This window comes from Epargyreus clarus, unplaced genomic scaffold (genome assembly GCF_041222505.1).
Source record: "Epargyreus clarus isolate Ecla_fem2 unplaced genomic scaffold, WU_Ecla_fem_2.2 ptg000002l, whole genome shotgun sequence".
NCBI classification, from domain to species: Eukaryota; Metazoa; Arthropoda; class Insecta; order Lepidoptera; family Hesperiidae; genus Epargyreus; species Epargyreus clarus.
The window spans coordinates 129,459-153,532 of NW_027332210.1; the positions used below are offsets into that span (position 1 = coordinate 129,459).

Consider the following 24,074-nt stretch of genomic DNA (forward strand, 5'->3'; position numbering starts at 1 on the left):
CGTCTCGATCTCTTTCAGCAGGAGATTGCTCTGTCGGGATGGCTCAATGGAACTGTTATGACGTTAATCTTTGACTAATCAGACATTGAAATATCCTGTTGTTGTTATTTATCGGTGCATTTTATACTGTGTATTTATTTCTTGTAATTATGTATTGTATATTTACAACAATATCAACATGTTTTCGTGTATCCATCAACTTTTCGATGTACATCGAGATGTAGATATAAATCGCTCTAATTGATTCAGACTACTCTTATGTCCTTTGCATCTTTTTCTGGATGTTAGTGCACTTGATTGGAGAACGACCATCCCTGTACTATTAGTTTTACTATACGTGATCTTTTCCAATACTTTTCTTTAACTATTATCAGTATTCCAATCCTGTAGAACTTCAGCCTGCTCATTTAGAGAGTTATCGACAACTTATATTCGTCGTTGTAACTATAAATATAAATACATAAAATATATAATATATGAATTACATTTCATAAAAAAATTAATAACATTTTTTGTTACAGACGCGAAGTTCTGGGTGGGTCGTGGAGACAAGCCATCTCCGCAGGGCATCCGCATCCCCGACGAGAACGGCAAGGAGTCGCCGCTCAGGAAGTACGACAAGAAGACCATCGTCCTCACGCTACCCGGGGTGAGCATACTCTTCATTTCATTTCTTATTTTATAGAAGTAACCATAGCAAAGATACTTCGCCGCCTTGAAATTGAATGAATCTACAAAAGGCTGATTTTTCAGTTATTTTTTGAATTCTTGACAAATAAAAAGCATTTTTAGAGAAAATTTACCAATAAATAACTAATACTGTGTAATTTACACAATAAATAAATAAGTATTTCACATGTTTTAGGGACATGATAGCATGGAGGCGTGGCAAAACTTTTTTACGCAACTATTTCAATTCTCAAAACTGGTTACATTTTTTTGTTAGGATAAATTTTACTAATCTATGGAAGTAACAAATATGCAATACCCTGGAGTATTGCTACTGCCGCTATGGATATCTATAATCAACACCAAACAAGACTTTTACCTGATGCCTTGCTACCTCGAGTTGGATCGTAAAGATACTTTACGACATTCTTTAAAGCGAAACACAGCAGTACTCAACACTGCCGTTATTCGGCAGAAATAGGTGTGGCGGTGATGTCTCCCAGTCGAACCACATAGAGTTCTGCCACCTTCTTTCTTTTTGTTATTTGGATATGATAAATTTACAATGTTTTATGCATAACTTGTGTGTTAATATTTATAGTACTGTTATGGAAATGAGGACCTAACTAGAAATTTCTAGAAACACGTTACGATGTTCGTATGTGGCTTTAAAAACAATTGCATTATCATATTTGAATAAATATGATTTGATTTCAATTGAAATTAGATTTAACATTACTGTCGTAGTTGTTATGCTGCTCGAATCAACTTAGCGTTCTGAATAGCAATTTCTGTGAACAATTTTGGTTACTGATTGCAGTCACTTCTTAACATTAGGCTGATTACACACTTTGCTCTTTACTGTTTCACTGCTGGGCACGGGTCTCCTCTCAAAGACAAGAGACCAGTACCCAGCAGTGCTCCTCTGAAAGAGTGAGAAGGATTAGGCCATAGTCCACCGCGCTGGTCAAGTGCGTATTGGTACACTTCATATAGCTCTTAGATATTTTGTAGATTTCTCGGGTAGGTTTTCTCATGGTATTTTCCGTCACCGTTAGAGCAAATGAAAATTAATTTGTAAGACGCACAGAACTTTGAAAAAACAAAGGTGCGTGATTCGACGTGATGCGAACCTCGGACCTCTCGATCGAGAGGCCGTTACAACGGCACTATAACTGCTGTGCAGACCTTTCTTACGTCAAATTTAACTTTGTTTCCACAGGAGCTGACAGTGTTCGACATCGGGCACTTCGCGGTGTGGTGCGAGGAGTTCACGGTGAACTTCGGGCACATCCCCCTCCCGCGGGCATCGCTCGCCAACGTACCCCCCAGCCTGAAGATGTTAGGTGTCTCACCACAGGTATGTGTAGTTTATTATAGTCACGGATGTTTTGTAATGACAGGGTTACAAAGAAAATGGAATTAAGAACTTAAGGCTGGATTCACGCTTGCGATTTTCTTGGTTGGTTGGTTGTATAACTATAAATTGAAGTCAAACAGGCCTCATCTGGTTGTATTGTTACTGTTTTGATACTACTAGAAAATCTCTAATAGGGAATAATTGATTAAATTAAAAATAATTTGTTACTTTAGTTTACTTCGCCAAAGAAAAAATATTTTTTTTACTATAGATTATTTCAGCAGAAAATGTATTATTTAAAAGCACTATGTTTATACTTCTTAAGTAAATTACAAAACATCCGTGAAAATGTACAGAATGTAATTTAATGATAGAAGAGAGAACTGTTGGGTACTAACAAATCATAATTAAAATCAAAAGTAATGTATGACTTAACTGTAAATATTGCTTCGTTTAAACAACGTACTCGTTTACCCGTATGTTTATATAATCGTAATAAATTTGACTTTACATTATTCGGTATAATTAAACTGTCACACCAATTCAGTAATTCTAAAATGAAACGTTCATAACATCAAGTGAAACTATCTCATATAATTATTGTCACGGAAATGTCAAATCGCGGTTTATGAACTTTATATGTAACTTAGTAAAGCTGAGAGTTGGTTTGCGTAAGAAAATATAGACAAATAACCTTCGAGCAATTAATTATAGAGCGAGCATTCTTGGATAAGAACAGTAGGCCCAAGTGAGAACATCGTCACCATGCGCGGTATAGAGTTATAATTCAAGTTCAAGTGGATTGAGTTAGTTAATTTCATTGTTTTAATCGCACTTATAGTTTCATTTTTTTATGAAAATGAAGTAGGAAAAGAGCAAACAGTGTCATCTGTTTTACCAAACCCAAGGTTTCTTGATTGTTCAAGATTTCTCAATTCCAAACTGATATAACTTTAAATACCTATGCGCCATCTGCCTATTATTCGTACCAAAGTGTTAGCGTTAATAATCCGCGTTAGCGACAGTATGAGATAAGGAAGGCCAGTGATTTGCCACGCGGCGGGTGTGAGCGACAGTGTGATAAGCCGCGGGTTACGGAGACACTGACGAACGCTTACCCTGGATACACTCGGTATTACCATCATTACGAATGTTAATGGTCTCCTCTAAGGGTTTTTCTTTGTTATTGTGAGCTAATAGTTGTTAGCTTTTAAGGATAAAACTAGCAAAGGAAAATGCAGTTTATTTGATTTGGTGAAGCAGTAACTGCAAATAAAATACAGTCCCACTTAATGTCGACGATATCTGCGTTGCTACTAAAGATCAGGTGGAATGGACTCTTCTAAGTATATTTGCCTTTCCACACCCTTCAAAACAGAACTTATTTTTTATATCAAAGCTACGAAGTAAATACCTATAGATAAACTAGCTGATGGTAAGTGGCTACTGTCTATGGATGTCTGTAATCAACTTTAGATATATATACCCTTGAGGAATAAGTTGGCACGAATCGGATAAGCATGTTTCTTATATTTATACCCTTCAAAGCGCAACACAGCAGCAATTAACACTGCTGTTATGAGGCAGAAATAGGTGTGGCGGTGGTACCGCCGGAGTCGAACCCACAAAGAGTACTACCACCTTTCCTTCACTCCCTACAATTAGAAGCACCTATCTAATTCATGAAAAGCTCTACATTAATACATCACAATCCAGACTAAAAAACTAATTTACTAAGTAGGTCTATTACACTACAAATATTATATAACCACTAATAAAGGTTTTTGTGTGTGTGTGTGTGTAAGTCAAAGGAAAGCTATAGAGCTTTACTAGGTCACGCACAAGTGTAAATGTCATAAAGCTCAAGTCGTGACGTCGCTTCTGGAACAAGGCGAGCGGGTCGCTGGCCTCATGCATATACGAGCTTTAGGCTCTATTAGCTATAGCGTATGTATAATGGTTTATAGTGGTTTATAAAGGTTCTTTGTGGTATACTCCGAAGGTACCACCGCCATATTTATTTTGCTTAATAACAGCAGTGTTAAGTGCTGCCGTGTTCCGTGGTTTGAAGGGTGTGGTAATGGGAACATAGAGTCAATCAGTCTTCAGGGGTAGCAACACAACAGTTGGCGGTCTATCGCCAGGCTCTTATATCATCACGTGTTAATTACAAATTTCTATGGTTAGCAATGAACCTTAACCAGTAGGTGGACTGAGTGTTCGGTAGTAAGGTCAATATTATTAAAAAAAAAATGAGCCGTCACGGGACGCCTGGCAGATGTGAAACATCGACATTATTTTGTAAAAGTAATATGCAGAAAAGAACATATTGTGATAGGAACTAAATATGTCATAATGATAAAATAAAATATTACGATAATTTTCCAGATAACGATGACTATTTATTGAATTCGATTGCGCATGGCGACGCGTCGCCACACCGTACACACTACTGCATATAGACTGTATATATATACCATCGTATAGCGTGCGTCGCCACGCCAGAAATCGGTTTTACGTGCGGCTATAGATGTTTCACATCAAAAATAAATTGGCTCCAATATATTAGTAAACTCAAGAATCTTAGCTAGTTATTTCAATATATTACTAAAATCGTAAATTATAAGTATCAATAATGAATGTTTCACAATAAATGCCACTATGATTAGAAAAAATAATTAATTTTTTAATGTTCATATTTATAACAAATAAGAAAAAACTATCGTGCGCTGCACGCCATCAGCTGATTTTGAAATACAATTCTGTCAGTCTTAATAAATTTATTCTCTGAGAAGAATGACATTAAAATTAATTAATAATTTAAAAACATTGTATGCAATGATTTTTATGTGAATTTTAATCTACCAAGATAGTAGATTTTACATTTGCTGGCGCTCAAAACACACCAAATATACGCGTGCTTAATGCACAGATAAATGCATACTTTAATTATAAAAAAATAATTAACTTACTGATGACTTGATGGTGTGTCATAGTGTGATTTTGCTTTCTTTGCAGAAGGCTGATCACTTTCACTCTCTAAATTATCACGGTCAGACATTTTATTATCAGAAAAATAAGCGGGCAATACTTAAAACATACAAAATACGTCAAGTGGTGTAAAACGAGTTAAAACGACTCCAGTCGCTCTCGCGCGGCGTAGTAATACACACGAATGTCACTGAACACGTTAAACGTCATTATTTTGAATTTTAAGCCTCAAAATGCCTTCTTGTGCAATGCATAAATGCAAAAATTATGCTCGAAAAAGAAACAAGATTCATGGAATCACCTATCACACGTAAATGAAGAAAAATTATTAAATTTTGTTTATTTTTCGTGTTCGATCCGCCATGATTACATGAGTAACCATAAAGAGACAAAGTATGTTTTTGTCAATGAAAGTGATAAAGACGCAAAATGCATGACCATGCATTTTGCGTCTTTATCACTTTCATTGACAAAAACTTTCATTGATCGAATTGAACTGTCATAAATCAATGAAAAAAATTTCATTGATCTATGACCATAGATCAACAGAACAGAAGTGACATTTTATTGAAGCTCACGATGTTCATACGTGTATGTTATAGTTTAAGATCCCACTGCTTAATTTTTATATTAGTGTGTTTTGGTCAAAATATAACTTTTTATAGTTTATTTTAATAAAATAAAATCGATATATGGGAAATTCTGTATCCTAATCTCTAAATTTTCTTCGATATCTGTGGTAAATAATAAAAAATATTACCATAAAATTTATATAGGATAGTATACGGTATTTTAAAATTTCTTTAATTGAATAAATTAACCTAAACATAATTTAATAAACAATCTTTGTATAGCCAGAAATTAATCCTCAAAAAGACCACGGTAAGATTATATAAAATTCGCATGTCACGATGTTAGTTACTGTACTCCTGCGAAACGCTCTTACTGATTTTCATCAAAATTTATATGCATATTCAGTAAGTCTGAGAATTGGCTACTATCTATCTATTTTTCATATCTCTTAAGTGATAAGGGTTGTTCACCCTTAACATTTTTTTATTTATATGGCAACACAATGTTTGCTGGGTCAGCTAGTACATTTATAAAATGTACACAACTTTGCAATTAATGGTCGTGTGTAAAATAAAACTGAAAATAATAAACATAAATTAGTAAAGATACTTCGCCGCCTTGAAATTGAATGAAGCCACAAACGGCTTATTAGTAAGTTTTTTTTTTTAATTCTTGACAAATAAAAACATTTTTAGAGAAAATTTACAAATAAATAACTAATACTGCGTAATTTACATAATAGATAAATAATTATTTCAAATATTTTAGGGACATTTTAGCACGGAGACGTGGCAAAACTTTTTTACGCAACTATTTCAATTCTCAAAACTGGGTACATTTTCTTGTTAGGAGTGAGTAATCTTTACTAATATACGATAATAAATATAAACAATTTTTAAATCGTATATTTTAAACCAGTCGATACATCTGTATAGATACATTCTTTCATCAAATTATATATTTATATAATAATAATTTATTTAGTTAAACTGTACTATAACATTTCTACGTAAACGATGTACTAAAACTATTATCGACAGTTCTGGACATTTTTTACCTTCTGTTCCATTATTTCATTGTCTTTGACAAGCATGAGTATCAATGAGAAATATACGTCCATACGTCCCGTTTTTAACGGGACAGTCCCTTTTTTCGATGCTTCGTGCCGTTGTCTCCGAAATGAACCGTTGCCATTGTCAATTAAGTAACAGTAAATATTATAATTGTGAAAAAAACATGGGGTGCTCCATTTATCAGTTTTCATAAAGCGCCCCACATTTTTTGCACAATTATACTATTTACTTTTTTTTAAATGATTCCTAGATTGAAAATTATTTTCTACTTTTTAGTTAATTTTATCATAAAAGCGTGTTTTTTATTTATTCTAACTATATTTTTTCAAGTAAAAAGTATTTGACATAAAAAATCGATGTCCCGTTTTGACTGAAGTAATCATTGGTCACTATATTCCATGGTCAATATTTACGTTTGCGTACACTTGAAACGCAAGGTCAAACACTAGTTGTCTTTTTTTATCACATTGTTCTAATAGCTCTGTCCCTTATAGAACATTTGTCTATGTAGTTAAAGGTAATCGTCGCCACGCCAGAAATCTTTTTTACGTGCGGCTATAGATGTTTCACATCAAAAAATATAGCATGGTTATTATTATGGAGTTTATCATTATCTGCCGCAGAGTTTAATATTTATGGCATACGTGTTTCGGCTTTCTAAATGAGGTATCGTTGGATTTGTCTAAAATTTGTACAATGATTTATGCGATATTCTTAAGCAGTTTTGAAGGTGGTAGAACCCTTTGTGGTTCGACTCCGGCGGCACCACCGCCACACCTATTTCTACCTAATAACAGCAGTGTTAGGCGCTGCTGTATTCTGCTTTGAAGGGTGTGGTAAGGAAGACAGACTTTTCCGAGGCGTTCCAGCTTAGTCCTCAGGGGTACCGGCGCATCTGTGGCTGACCTCAGGTAGGAATATCTAATCCTATCTGGGGTCGATTACAGATGTCCATGGGCGGCAGTAGCCACTTACCATCAGGTGGACTGCATGCTCGTCTGCTACTCTTGTATTATATAAAAAAATAAAGTCAGGATTTTGTAATTAAAAATAATAATTATGTAGTTATGTATCAATTATTGTATTTTAAACTAAAGTTACGGCCTTAACCCGACTCATTCATAGAGACAATAAGAATTGATGATGATGATAATTTAATATATTAAAATAATAATTTATTTGCCCTTAACGTAAGTAAGGACGCGGCAAACACGCTAATTATATAAACAAGTCATTAAAATTAAATAAAACAAATAAATGAATTCCACTGCGTTTCCATGGCTGCAAAACTGGTTGTTATTAATGTACTTGATTAGTGCTAGAACTGGCTTATGATGGTTACATCATCGACGAATGCATTGATGAATTCTTTGGCTGTTTCTACTTTAAAGCTACGTTCTCGAGTTAGTTGATAAGTTACATATCTTAATTCTAAATAAATTTTCAATAGGTGCCAATAAAGTGTATTGATATTTAATTATCACTGAAGGTGATAGAACACTCTGTGGTTCGACTCCAGTGGCGCCACCGCCACATCTATTTCTACCTAATAACAGCAATGTTTAGCGTTTCAGTCTTCTGTTTTGAAAGGTGTGGTAAAGAAGTTAAATTTTCCGAGGTATTCCAGCTTAGTCCTCTGCGGCAGCGGTTGATCTGTGGCCAACCTTAGGTAGGAATCTAATCTTATCTGAGGTTGATTAAAGTTGTTCAGGGCCACCTACCTATATATACCTACCTACCTATATATAAGGTGGTCTGCATGCTCGTCTGGTACTCCTGATAGATGAGGCCCCGCTACGGCTTACTGTGAGGACTAAGCTGGATCGCTTAAGAAAAGTGTATCTCCCTTACTACACCCTTTAAACCAGAGCATAACCATGCCTAATATTGCTGTTGTAGGGCAGAAAGAGATACATTTATTTTCAGCACAATTTTCTAAAATAAAACGCTTTCCGCTTTTGGTTAAGCTTAGCTTTAGACAGACATTTAGATAACATAGAAATATGTATATTGTTCAATTTTGTAAGCGCGTGTCAAGGCAAATATAGTAATTAGTTAAACGGCGTTTTTTACGGTCACACAATAACACAAAATAGTCAAAGACAAGTTTTTTGAAATATTGCGAAAAAGTGTCTATGCATACAGATAACTATGGAGTTATATTTGCGGCTTAATATAATAAATGACTTTAAAGATTAACAGAAAGATCGAAAGATAGAGAGAGAGTTTTTAGGGAGTGACATAAATCAACTTTTTTCAAACCCGATTATTTCTGATAAAGTATGAACGATTCTAAAATATAAAATATAGGTTTAATATACTTATAGGCGATGATGATTGATACGCAAACAACGTTTAATAAAATTAAAATAACCATATTAAAATGTGTTTTATGGTTCTTATTTGTATTTATTATAATACCAGTTATAATAGTGAACGGATTGTAAAAATTTCAACCGTCTTCCTAGAACGGTTTAACAGTTAGATCGAAACATGTCGAAAAATACCGGTTTGTTGTATGGAGACCCCCTTTAATATTCAACTTTATTTTATTTTATTGTATTTGTTGTTATAGCGGCCACCGTTATGCATCCCCTGTAAAAATGTCATGTGTCTATCTATTATGGTTCTAGAGATATAGCCCTGTGACAGACAGCGAAGTCTTAGTAATAGGGTTCCGTTTTTACCCTTTGAGTACGGAACCCTAAAAAGTATGTAAAAAGATGATAAGAGATGCGTGTCTGGGGTCTGAGGTGCAAAGCAATGATTTTTCAAAATAATTTGTGGATTAGAAATTATTAGGATTAGTTTCTTGCTTAATCGGTGGGACAATAATGAATAATTGACGACGTAATAAGAAAATAATCATTTACAATTGCTCGTCGTTCGTTAATAGAACAAATCTAAATCTTATTATATTGCGTAGTAAAGAATAAATAAACATAGTGAAACAACTAACATTGCTAAATATTACCAAACCAATTTTTATTTCATTGATTCTTAACACGATTACAAACGCAAACAAATCTGTATTCCGAGCTTAAAGCTTGAGAAATACTTCAAAGCTCAATATCAAGATTTGCGTCCAAACATTTTGAAAGATTCAAGTGAGCGGTCGATTGCGGTTTGCACTGTAAGGACTATTGCAGTTAGCGATTTGGTAAATGTCTTTGGATTTGAATGGTTCATGTTGTGGCATCATCTTGTAGCTGATGACTGTAGGTAGTTTAATTAATATTAGATCGTTATTGAAGGCTTCAATTGAAGGTTAATAGAATTATAAAGGAATAGAATAATATGGAATGAACTTCCTTTCGTGGTATTCCCTGCGCGCTATGTCATGGGACTCTTCAAGAAAGTTGCAAAAAGAGCTCTTTTTCAAAACCGATGCAGCATTGGCGACTCCTCTGCTGTTGCAAATGTTCATAGACGACGGTAACTGCTTTCAATCAGGTAGTCCGTCTGTCTTATTGTTAGGTATAGGTACGTATATAAACAATGCTTGATATTTTATGACTTGTGTTTCCAGTGGTAGCTATTGTATGTATTCGATCGTGACAGATATTTTCTGATAGCTCAGTGATACCCTACTGGATGAAAATCGACCTTTTAATCAAAGGGTCCGAGGTTCGAATTCGAGGCACCTCGGTTTTTTCAAACTTATGTATTAGAAATTAATTATCACTTGCTATAAAAGTAGCAGGAAGCCATATAAAAAAACGTGACGTCCGAAAGTTTAAAAAAAGGTCTCAAAGATATGTGAAGTCTAACAATTCGAATTTTTTTAGTATTCAGAATTAGAACAAAGCTATTTTTCTAAGTTACACAATTTATTAAAAAGACGGATATAAATGTTATTTTCCATTTAATTTTCATGTAATAAGACGTCTCTGTCAGATGGATGCCTCAACTAAGTAGACAATAGAACCTTTTTATAATAAAAATGTGGAAAGAAAATCTGAGTATAGTACGCCGAACGACGTTCCGTACATTTGTTTAAATTAAAGCAATAACATTAGGCTGAATATTATATTTATTTTATAGCAAAAATACCTTCAGTTTCTCCTAATAGTTATGACCTTTTGGATAGTTATATCTTAAAGAAAATAAGAGTAAAACGAAAATGATGAGTTTAACCTTTTTGATTTTCGGGTTTGGAATTGCTAATTCCCTACTGACTAGCCCACTGCTGGGACAGGTTATGGCGAGGTCACTCGGCGTAAGAAGAAGGCCGTAGTCTATTATTCTTGCTATTTTATTTTGAAACTCTGTTTTTTATAGCGACATCTTACCCTCTCTCTTTAACCCTCTTTATATAAACTGCGACTATGTCAACATAAGGGCGGTAGGCAGGGTCTAGTGGGTACCCTCTTCGCCCAGGTAGATTTTCAAGTGGTCGAATACCTCCCAGATTCCTGAACTCTGGGTCATCTAGTTTACCTTATGATAATTCTTTTACTAATAAATCAATCATTTCTCATGTACGGTTGCGATTCGAACGCCGGACGGAATTCGTAGGCCTATTTTCGTATTATTAGGTAATATCGGGTTTTAGTTTGTTATAGGGAACCCTAAACAGTAAGAAAAGTAAGTGACCCCCTGCCAGCGCTCTGGAATAGATAAACAAGATAAAGAGGCGTTATAAAAGGACTATTGTGACCATACGTTTTGGAAATGTGAACACTCGTTTTTTAGGAATATTTTATATACAATTGTGGTAGTATACAAGCAAGTTCGGTTGATATGAGTGATAACTAACACTCATAGACATTTTAAGTACTCTTCAGAACGACGAATATTATTACTGTTCATACATATATTGGATTATACAAATTATACAGGGTGAAGTTTTCAAATGGGCGTTCAAAGCCAAATTCGAAACTATAAGGATTAACCAAAAATGTTGAAAGGCTTTATCAAAATCGGCCTCATACTCGTATTTCCTTTCAGCATATTTCACTAATCCTTATAGATTCGGATTTGGCCCTAAAGGCCCATTTGAAAAATTCATCTTGTATATGTTGAGTGACTCCGCTCTTCCATAACATGTATATAGTAGTAGTACCAGTAGGATTGGAGTTCCATCTCAGGTCGGTTTTACACGTATTTTGTACCTTTAATACAAGAGTACAATTTGTCGGGCTGAAATAAGAGTAATGGTGGTACCTTTAAAATGCGAAGATGAGAGGTTTTTTGCGTTTTCACACTATGTCTTTTCTTCATAATATTTTCTAAATCTATTTTTCTAATTCCATAGTAAGCAGTCCTTAAAATATTACAAACATTTTGGTTACATGACAAGAGGGCTCTATTCTCCGACAATCTAGGGTGATTATTATTATCTGATTGTTGTGTCCTCAAAAGCCTTTGGTAGAGTAATTTGCTTAATTACATAATTACAAAAGCCAAATTATACGTTATCAAAGTTAATTAAGTGAAGGATATATTTATATGCGCAGGTGTTATTGTATTTATGACAAATGACAAATGGAAGTTCTTGTAATAGGAAGCTTAGATAATACTTGTAAATAGCATTAGTTTTTATATGACTGGAGGGTAATGTTTTTAGTATGTATATTTGTACGTATGTATGTCTGATTCTTTAGCACATTCTGTAGCCTAAGTGTCTTGACGGATTTTAACAATTCATCTAAATTATGGAATCGACAACATAACTTCCTATTCAGTTCACTATTTTTTCCTTATTTTTTGTTTTTAAAGTTATTTTATTAAATCATAGGTTTTTTAATAATATATTGTGTAATGTAGCTGTTTGGTTGCTTTTTATGAGTGGGCTGGCCCATGCCCAGCATTTCTACAACAACTGAGAAATACTACTATCTCATTACGTCATGATTTGAATATATTTTTGTATTAATGAATCTCAATAAAATCGTTTGAGCAGTAGAATTAGATTGTCGATAAAAAGGAGAGTTGATTAAGTAGGCAATTAATTTACAAATTCAAATTTTCTAGAAATCCATTTTGAATCAAATGCATAGCCGAAAATGTTCCTTAGTAGGGGGGGTTCCTTAGAGGTTTGTGGAAAACAAAATAAATTAAGATTCAAAATAAAAGTATTAATGATAGTACTTAGTTTCAATTGCACTAATAATGATTTTTCAAAATAAAATTATAAATGCTTCTAACATAAACAAAGGCAATTTACAAGCCGTTAAGCAGATTCAAAGTATTCGACCGTACACAGAAAGGACAGTTTAATCTAAAAACTCATTTTTCAATTCGGTGCATGTCGGGAATTAATTGTAAGTCGAGCGAAAACTTGGAACAATTCCAAGTGAAGCCGGAGCCGGGACGCGGGGGAGCGTGATTCTATCAACGAGATGCAGTTCCAGATTAAGTAGATACTTTAGATATTTCTAGTCGAATTAGGAAATGGAGCGAACTGCATGCTCTAGAAAATTGACGGTTTTTTCTTTGGGTATCTACCGTGTAATGATGTTAAGCCTCTGCCCTATATGGATTTCTGTAAACTCACATATAGAGCAGGCGTTTCACTTGTAGCCAGTTTTAGATGAGGTGATGACAGATGTGCCGTTTGCCGTGAGGATTAAGATGGGTATTTGGGAAGAAAATGTTTTTTGTATAGCGTATCTCATTCGATCAATATATAATAGAGTACCATTAAGAGCGCGTCTCATTAAATTAAATGTTAATTACCTAAATTTTATATTTAGTTATTGAAGAAAACTTTTAACGAATCATAGTTTGTTTAACATTCATTCAAAATTTAAATAAATGATTATTAATTTTAACGCGTTAAACAGTTACTGTGCCGTCATTTCTATTTATTGCACATCGTATGTAAAAACAAACTTGAATAGTTTGCCAATGTAAATGAATAAATTCGTGTCAGTTTACAGTATATATATAATATTCCTTGATTGTATACTATTGACAAATTGCGAGTCGCATGTAATGTAAAGCGATCACAAACAAAACCATTAATTTGTTCCAAGAACGTGTAACCATCATTACGCGAATTGAAAAGACCTCTGAATGGAACATTCAAACTCGACTTCGTGACTCCGAAATTATAATGTGAGCATTCGTTCATCTGTGACCAAAACGATGATTTCGAGTAGATGCGGCTTATTTGTAAAGTTTCTTGCAATACAGATGCTTCGGGTCAATCGAGCGCTCGTAGGTCAATCTGACCGTATCGTGTCAAGTTGAACCACTGCACACATTACGTTATTATTTATCGCAGTCGTGACCACTTTCGGTGCGTGCGCTCGGTCGCCACGGTCCGCGTCTCGCACTCGATATATGAGCTCTCGTAATAAGCCCCCTCGAGGCTCGCGACCTCGCGATAAGTACCCAATCAGTGTTGAGAGATTGCGTGATTCTGTCGTCTGAGGCTGTAAGCTCCAGCTGAGCGCGGGTTTCCTGTTGCAGAGCCGCAACAAAGCGCTGACGGCGGGCGCGTCCCCCGGGCGCCCGGCCTCGCCTCCGTCCCGCCTCCGCAAGCCCCTCGCCCGCCTCGACGCCACCACCTACCGCCCCCAGCGCCTCGGCGCCGGACCTCCCGCCCTCCTCGAGCACTCCGCGGCGCACGACCACCTTCACCGCCGAGCCGATAACTACTCCCCTGCGCAACAGCAACTCCTCAACCCCCAACCGACGAAAGACGAGAAAGAGTACGATCAGCAGATCTATCAGCAAGCACCACAGGATAATCAACAACTGTATAATCTGCAAAATGCGCAACATCAACAACAGTTGTATCAATCGCAGATTGACCAACAACAACTGCAACAACAGCAATATCAAGCGCAGAATTACCAGCAATTCCATCAGCAACCCCAGCCGCAAGCACAGTTTTCTCAGCAACAAATCTATCAACAACAGAGCCAAACACAGAATCAGCAGAATTATCAACAAAATCAACAGTTACAGAGTCAACCTCATTCAGTATATCGACCTCAGCAAGGTTTGGACCGTGAGACACATGACTTACTGTACCAGCAGCAATTGTACGAGCAGCAGAGACGGCAACTGGAGCAGGAATTGGCGAGGTACCGTCAGATTCAGCAAGAGGATCCGCAGCAGTACCGTTTGTTGCCGTACAAGTACGAGGGGGAGAATCAAGGACGCTACCACACCGAGATCCAGAGGAGCATTGACCTTGACCTAGTTGGGGGGTCGGGGCCGCAGTGAGCGGCGCGGTCGATGAACGATTGCGACACCGACGTTGCCCAACCGTCTAGCATCATCGCATCCTTTCATCCGATCATCTCGACAGCTCAATCCTCACGTTGCGACAGAATCCATGCGATTGGCCAATTTGTATAAATACGGAGTAATCGGCGAGCCGGTGCCCTTCCTCTCACCCAGCCTTGAGGAACATCTGCGTTATTTTATTGCGACTCCTGATAAATATGAAACGATTTAGAGATATACTTCAGAGCGAATAAATAACCCGTCTAAGCTTCCAATTAATAACAAGAGACATAAAAGATACATTTTTCCAGTACACGTCCATCAATCTTACTAACTTCATGTCAGTATTTCGAGCTAAACTTGTTAGGAATAATTTGTATAACTCAATTTATAACGAACGTTTTAAATAAACAAATTCGGTGGTAGGTAAGTATTTTTTTATCACATAAAAAGTTTGATAAACATTTCTTATCGGTTTCATAAACATTTCCTATCAGCAATAAAAAAACTGCCAAAAGTAATTCCCGTAAAATTGTACCGAATATAAAATCGATTACGTAGTGACGTTTAGTAAATCTCACTTTAACCCTCTGCCGGCACATCCCTAGGGATCGAGTTTTCAGGGTTCACCTCCGATGCGTCTGCTACGTCGCAGGAATAATTTATGTTTGTCGCAATCCGCCGAAGGGAATGTCACGCACTGCGTATATTTACATAATGGCTGCGAAGCTTAGCAAAAAATCACATCGGATAGGTACAAAACTCATTATTGTACCTCTAATTTTTTGTACAAATCTTGAAATTTTTATCAGAAGTTTTGGCAACTTCGTAAGAAATATTATTTGATCAAATTCTATAATTCAAGAACACCGTCTGAGTTTGGCTGAGAGCTCACTTTAATGATTGTTAGTTCGAGATTCTTCTCGAAAAGTAGATAGAAGTCGCTTTACTCGGAAATTTTTGGAATACTCTTTTTTGTATTTTATGTATCGTCTTAAACTATAAACTAAAACTAAATTAAAAGTTTATTTCTAAAAATATTCTGTCAAATATATTTGATTAAATTTCATAGAGATAAGACTAAGATAGGGACTTCTATAAAAGTTTAAAATACAATCTCTAAATACGAGTATAATAGTCAGTAAAAGACATTCTGCTCATAGTCTATGAATTGTTTTTTGCAAATATCTGCTCTTGACTGTACGATAAACGTTTCTTATTTGGTGATATTTCGATCCGGTTGCATGGATCGTAGTCACAGCGGCATACAAAAAACGATTCCGACTGTACATGACACATACAAAATTAAAAAACAAAATGTATGACGAGAATTTTTAACTCGATACGAATTTTTTAAAGGTTCAACCTATATTAACGAATATTTGAAAATCAAATTTGAATAAGATTTTTTTCGAAAAAAACAACGTAAATACTCGTAGTGCATGAACGCAGTAAAACATAAACTGGTAATGAAACCTCGCGGGTAACCCTCAATAAACAATGCTCTCCTCAAGAGCCTTGTTTCTCAGCTCCCATGGCGGTGCAGCGGGAGTTCGCCGGAATAATTTATATTCCTCACAATCTGACGACGGAAATGTCAGGTAGCGACATTTACATAATGGCTTCAAGACTTTCGAATAAAGACCGTTATTTTTCCTGCAGTTTTTAGGTTACCTTTAGTTACATCGTAACGTCAAATACAAATTTATAAAGTTTTAATTAAAAGTAAAATAATATTATTGTAATTTAAATATTGCGTGAAGTTTAAACATCAAATGTTGCGGATAAAAAAAATATATCTATGATTTAAATAATACGATTATTTATTATTTTTAGATCAAATACAAATTTATAAAATTTGAATTATAAGTAATAGAATATTATTGTAATTTAAATATTGTGTGAAGATTAAACATCAACACTTAATGAATAAAATGTTGTAGATAATAATATATTCATGATATAAACTAATATATTCCTTTTAAGATATTAAAAACAGTTTTTAAACAATGTCTCTATACTTTCACTAATACAAATGTTACGCAGATGTTCTTCATACATTTTTGTGATATAACGTAAGCGGGCCCGTCGCCGATATTCAAGTGCCAGAAAAAATGCCAGTATCTTTTATATATTCCCCCTGGATCAGAGATCATCATTTAGGTTTAAGCTAAAGCTGGGTATTCACTAAGGGATACAATTTATTGGACTGAATTACTTTTATTGACGAATTGTACGCAATCTGATACTGTTCAAAATGTTGCGAATTCACTACTACTCTCTGATTTGAATTTTGTGGATATTTGATTTATAATTATTGTAGCAGATATAAACAAAAATTGCAACAATTTGGCTACAAATGGTTTAGGATTGTGTATTAAGCAGAGTATAAATACGTCGCAGAAACAATTCATGGCTAGACCGTATAAGTAATATGGATAAATACAAAAAACTAAGTAGGTACGTCTACTTTGTTGCGCGGCGATAAATTTAAATTTAGCTGTATTTGAAAAGTTCTAAGCTTTTTCGTAGCGGGGTAGGTACTAGTTTGTGAAGTTTATACCTCTTTTTAGCATCGTATTTTCATGTGAGCTTAAGTTACAGTTTAAAATATATTTTTGCTCAACTTTAAGAATATTTAACGGCGTATAAATTGCGGTGGCAGTTAAAATAATGTTAATTCGCCATTATGGTTACGGTCGTAACTTTAAGTAACCTTCAAATTTAGGATTCATTCTTCAAAAGGCTTAATGCTTCGTATAACTAAATTGGATTGGGAGATAGTAGTGCAAAAACTGCAATTTTGCAACATAAAAGTGGGGAAAAGTCCTATCTGTATACAGGGTGTCGAAAATGGTTAAAATGGTACAATTCTCATTGGGAATATTAGTGACCTAGTGAATAACCAGCATATATTTTATGTTTTTTCATAGCTATATATTTTTATGTTTTTTCATAGTTTAAGGCCATTAAATTGTTAGGACATTCGTTTCAACTAACCAAGTTATGTTTACAATAATCTCCGGAATAAATTGTGATGACAATTCTGTACAAAGTTCCTAGCTGTGATATAGTTCTTTATTTGTACCTTCTTTTACGAAATTTTAATATATTGTTGCTTGGTTGATCGATGTCCATGCAGGGTTGAGCGCACTGAATATTAAAAATAATATTTTTTATTCAATATCATTATTATATTTTAATTTCGCTGTTGAATATACAGGTTGATTCGTATATTTAAGTGGTAATAAATAAATTTGATATCTTCAAATATTTTGATCGTCAAATATCTTGTTGTTTTAAAATTTGGATGTGCGTCTAAGCAAGACTTATTTGTATTCAACAACTATATTGTTATTAATGAACTACAACACTGTTGTTTGCTAATTTTCTAATTGCAGTGCGCACAGCCCTACGCTAGTTGTTAATATTAATGAAACTTTTTACATTTATAACGTACTAAACTCATTTTATAAGCGATATAATACTCACGTGGTAATAAAGTTTGCCAGAGACTCGCTCTTTTATTCATAATTCTGTTTTTATTGTTTTTCTAATAAAACAAGAGTATCGCCGGCGGTTGAAGCACGAATGATGAATATTCAAATATCTTCGTTGATAAAAATAAGATTATTCTTGTACGAAATTACAGGGTCTTAGGTTTTCTTATTGGCTAGCTTGAAATGGTTTTGTAATAGCAAATAATGGTAGCATAACATTAATTTAAAATTGTTTGTCTTGAATTATTAACAAAGCTAAATCTAGTCTACATGTATTATTATCAAAGTATTTGACCCCAAATGATAATATGATGATAAAAAGTAAAGTTTAAAACTCGTTAGGTCTATTGAGGAACCTAAACGAACATCTACCTTAGCAGCACCTAATTTTTTGCCACCATCAATCATAAACAGAAAACCTCTGCGTAAACCGAATGTTCTAAAAACCTTGAGATTTTTAATAAAAGTCTCAAATGAAAAGTAGGTCTACGTAAATTATCATCAATACGCACTTTATTTTCCTTCCGCTGCAAATTTAAGAAAATCATCAATAACATAAAAATAAAAAATATTCTATTGAAAGTAGACCCTTTAAATAATTATGTTTGATAATCGCAAGGTGAAACAATTATATTCAAAACATACTGTATGTATAGTCCTGTCAAATTCAGAAGGTTCAAATATATAGTACAATTAGTACCGGAACGTATTTTAAGTCTCTATCTCCAAATGTATTACACAACATGACAGTGTAATCTATTTAGCCGTAACAAGGTCTGCCGGCTCTCCCGGACCACTTATTTGCATAAAGTTGAACTATTAGGCATGAGCTACCCGTATATGGCACTTACTATGCGAATTTACCTTTATTTTTATGAAAAGTTATAGTTACTGGAATATTTATGGACACATTATGCAAAGCACACTAGATTCAAACATGTTTCTTTTATAATATCGCAGTAGCAAACGAGCATGCAGTTCATCTGATGGTTAGTGGCTACAGCCCTACATAAACATTTGTAATCAAACCCGAGATACGATTAGATGATTCGGTTCCTAACTGAGGTTGGTCACAGACTAGTTGTTATCCCTGAGGACTAAATTGGAACGGCTCTGAAAAGTATGTACTTAAGTAAAGTAAAGTAAAGTAGACATACCCATAGCAGAACATAGCGGCACTTAATAATGTTCTTAATAGGTAGAAATAGATATATCGGTGGTGTCTCTAGAGCCGAACCACAGAGGGTTCTACTAACTTATAATTCAATTTATTAAAGTAAATGAAAATAATTTTCCTGTAAAATATTCTACGTATGTTTCTATCCAATTTTAATTACAGAACGTCCCTATTCGAGATTGGTCACGGACGCGGCGTCTTATTATGATTGATAAATTATTTTATAGCAATCTTAATAAGAAATTTCTACCGTAAGAAATGTACCTAAAAGAAAACCATGTATTAATTCTCGAAGTATAAAGTAGGTACATTGGAAATAATAATGAGTTGTAGCTGCTATTTAGAATAACTTCAATATATTTAAAATTAACGACGTAAATAACCAATCTGTTATGTGTATTCATAATCAATGTGTATCAATAACTAATCTGTATGTGACGGATATTACTGAGAATTTAGACTTGTTTACGTACTTCCCATACATTTCCAATCTGGTCTGATACAGTCCGCTAGGGGCGCTGATTGGAAATGTATGGGCAAATACGTAAACAAATACAAAAACAGTCATTTTTGTAAAAACTCATACTAAGGGTACAGGACAATAAACAACAATATTGCCTTCAGTACAATATGGTACAATATGTTGGTACAATTCTCATCGAGGGTAGAGTGGGGAAGCCGGCATATTTCAAATGACAAGTAGTTGGTTGCAACACGGTAGCACCTGTACCCTCGCGCTCATTTGCATGTTGTTAGCTCGTTGTGTTAGTGCTACAGGGAAATTAATGCTTCCATAGCAATAGAGGATAATAGTTCTATTTTGGCTAACTAACCTAACCTAACCTAACACTGCTGTTATTAGGTAGAAATAGGTGTGACGGTGGTGCCGCCGGAGTCGAACCACAAAGGGTTCTACCACCTTCATATATCCAAGCGTATGTAAATTACATTGTTTTCATTAGATTAAGTAGAGTTCATATGCAAAGTCAGCAGTGTAAACAAATGCATAGTTCCATTTAAACATATACAGATAAGCGAGCGAACCAAACATTCACAGATAACAAAACTCGTTCCCGAATTGGGAGCGGATTGCAAATATCAAATCAATAACTGGAATGGCAACGACTATTGGTTGTCAGAACGAGTATGGTTTATAGCTTTGTGGATCCAAATTTCATTTCTAAAAGCTTTTATGATTTTTATTTTTTATGGATTTAGTTGAAAGTATAAAAGCTATCGATAGTAAGTGATGTATCGATAGTGATGCCTATGGACATCTATACTACAGAACACTAGGCATTGTCGCTAAAGGCGCATATTGCATGGCCATAAAACTTTATAATAAAGTACCCCACCAAATAAAAGAAATAAATAAAGATCATCAGTATTATAAAGAAATAAAAAACATGTTAATTGAAAAATGCTATTATGATTATAACGAATTCCTAAACGAATGAAAATATAGACATACAAATATACCTACATATTTAAGTACCTACTTTGTAAGACTTATGTGATTGCTACACATTTAGAAAGCCTTAATCGGCATATTAAATTTTTGGTGCTTTTTTGACTATCTCTACATCCTATATATTGTAACCCAAAAATTTACTAAATAAAGATTATGAATTATGAATTATAAAATTACTCCAAATAAGTATGAAGTCCTGAATGAGATAGGAATATTTTTTATATCGGGTTCATCGGGTGCATCGTAGTGCTATGAACGCCGCTCACGGACATCTGTCATCAAACTAAGATAAGATTAGAGTCCTACCTATAGTCGGTCTAATGTGTTGCTTTGCTACAGGTAGAAAAAGGTACATAGGTGGTGCCAACAACATTGTGTTAAAAGTATAAAGTGAAAGAACATTTTCTTTCATTTTATTCTTTTAAATGACAGAACAAAGATTTATTTATAAACGGTTGTTCGTAAACTTTAATCGATTGTCGGGTTGGTTGGAAAAGACCGCAGTCGGCCGTAGCGCTCTGTCCATGAATATTAGATTGTTGTCGATCTGCGGTTACGTCACTATGGGATATTTACGATAAAGCTATCTTTTCGTATCAAGTATAATATTTTTTACGGTTTTCCATACACAGTTGTCCTTTATGAACATACCAGCGAGAATCAGTAAAGGAAGACCTGCGGTCAGCCATAGCTACGTACGTTCCAGTTACTTAAACAAAATTTAATGCTGCATTGTCTTTCCTATTAAATTATTTCATAGTGGCTACTGCCGTTCATGTACATCTGTAATGAAGCCTAGATAGGATTAGATTCCTCCCTGAGGGCGGCCACTGATGCACCGCTACCCGTGTGGATTGAACTGGAATGGTTCAAACCAGAACACAGCAACGCTTAACACTGTTATTAGGTAAAAATAGGTCTTGGTCTATGGTGCCGAGTCAAACAAAGAGTTCTACTTTAATCCGTTCTTGTGTATAGCCCGCGTAAAACTGCTAGTCAGCTCTGAATATATAAACAAATCGCGTCGCCATAGCAAATTCTATGACTACACATGCTCGCAACAACTTCTGAGCGGACTAGCAGTTTGGCGCTGACTATAACAAAGAATTAGCTATAAATACTGTATCAACATCAATTAACCGTCCCAGTTTACCGACGCTATGGAATTACAAGTCGTTTTGAGCATAAATATTTGATGGCAGCGGATCCACGGTTATGTTAGTGCGGTCTCTCATTCAATCAGTTTACGCTTGGATATATTTTCAGAGGAATTTACGAGGCGGATTAAATTTATGAAGTAGATTCGAGTTAAATTTGTGTTTTGATAAATACGTTGAGGTTTTTGCTTTTTCTCAGCAAATATCTTTTTTATTTTATGGAAGTAATAATGGAGTCCACCTGATGGTGGCCACTGCCATTTATAGACATCTGTTAATCGGCTCCAAACAGGATTAGAGTCCTATCTGAGGCCGGCCACAGATGTCTGGCTACCTCTGAGGACTAAGTTGGAATGTCTCTGATAAGTATGACTCTCTAACCACACCTTTTAAAGCAGGAGACAGTAGCGCTTAACATTGCTGTTATTAGTCACAAGTAGATATGATATCTTCGGCATTGAATCTTATCTGAGGCTGCAGATTTCTATGGGGAGCAATAACCACTTACCGCGTGACTACTTCTATAATAAATTACAACAAAAATAAAGATAACCTTTTATATATGAGTATAACGGAATAATAGAAAAAAATAGAATTAGAACAAAAACGTATTACGTTTCGTATTGTATTACGATAAGTGCAGTAGAAAACCGTTTCCCAGTACTTTACTAATAACAGCTGAAATAATACAGAAGCTTTTCCTTTTATTGGAAACGGAAAACGTATTACACTCTCTTAAATGAAGTATTACGTGTGCTTCATGTCTTTTCGAAGGTAGTTTTTATGATATATAGCACTTTGCATCTTATTTTTCGTACTCGTATATACAGTCCACTTAACCTTCTTCGGGACACGGTCATCCTGTCCATCGAAGAGAGGAACATTCGGTTCCTTATTTGTTCTAACGGCCAGGGAAATCTTAATATTTTCGGTCTCGGAGCCGAATCTAACATTTTGGCCATCGTGCCGGATGTATGTTTAACATTTTTGGTCTTCGAGACGTATTCGTAACAAAGATTGATTTTAGATTATCGCAGAATTGTTACAAATTTAGCTGACTTCTGAATGTTGAGGTTATGTTACCCTCGTTAGCCTATTACTGTCTTACTGTTGGCACGGGTTTCAGAATGAGAAGAATTATGCCATAGTCCACCGCACTGGCCAAGTGCGTATTGTTAGCCTTCACTTACCTTTGAGAACATTTTAAAGATTTCTCATGTACGTAGATTTCCTTATATTTACTTACATTTTTTTTTAGAAATCTCTCAGGTATGCAGGCATGCACATTTCCTCACGATGGCTTCCTTCACCGTTTAGCAAATGATAATTAATTTCTAATACGCACGTAACTTTGAAAAATCAGAGGTGCGTGCCTGGAATTTGAACCTCGGAGCGTTCGATCGAGAGGCCGAGATTCTTAACCACTAGGCTACCACTGCTATAATTAAAGCAAGTGATAATTAATTTCTAATATGCATATAACTTTGAAAATCTGAGGTTGTGAACCTTTGACTCGGTCCAGCTTTAACCACTGGGCCATTACTGCTTTTGATGCTTGTTTCCTACGCCATGATAATAAGAAATAGTTCAGTGTAATCCGTATTGATTTCCGTTTATACAAATCCAGTATTCACGGAATTAGCTTCGCAGCGTTAATATTTTAGTAACTTGGAACCGCGACGTCGCGACGCTTGTTCCATTCTTTAGCTGCATTATTTATTTAAACTTTTCTATGAAAAGTACGAAACGTACATGTAGTCCACTTTTGTTTTTGTTTACGAGGGGGAAACCTTCAAAAGGTACCCGACGACGTGGGAGCGACGCCGGGTTATGTGGGATTTTTACCGCACTAAACCCCCAAAGTGGCCGCCTCGGCGCTTGGTGGAGAACTCCGCGATCTCCGATGGAACACAACCGGA

The 24,074-nt window shown here is 35.2% G+C and overlaps 1 protein-coding gene across 4 annotated transcripts in view; it reads left to right on the forward strand.

The window, feature by feature from the left end:
* The window catches only part of Skeletor (DM13 and DOMON_DOH domain-containing protein skeletor), a 128,399-nt gene that overhangs the window by 72,656 nt on the left and 31,669 nt on the right, over positions 1-24,074 (forward strand). For 3 of the 4 annotated variants that reach the window (XM_073077073.1, XM_073077070.1, XM_073077065.1), the window contains exons 5-6: positions 522-649; positions 1,892-2,029. In XM_073077073.1, coding sequence (XP_072933174.1) covers positions 522-649; positions 1,892-2,029 — 266 coding nt within the window. Of the gene's footprint in view, positions 1-521; positions 650-1,891; positions 2,030-14,085; positions 16,298-24,074 lie in introns of those variants that run through there. The other variant, XM_073077076.1, reaches the window with a different exon arrangement.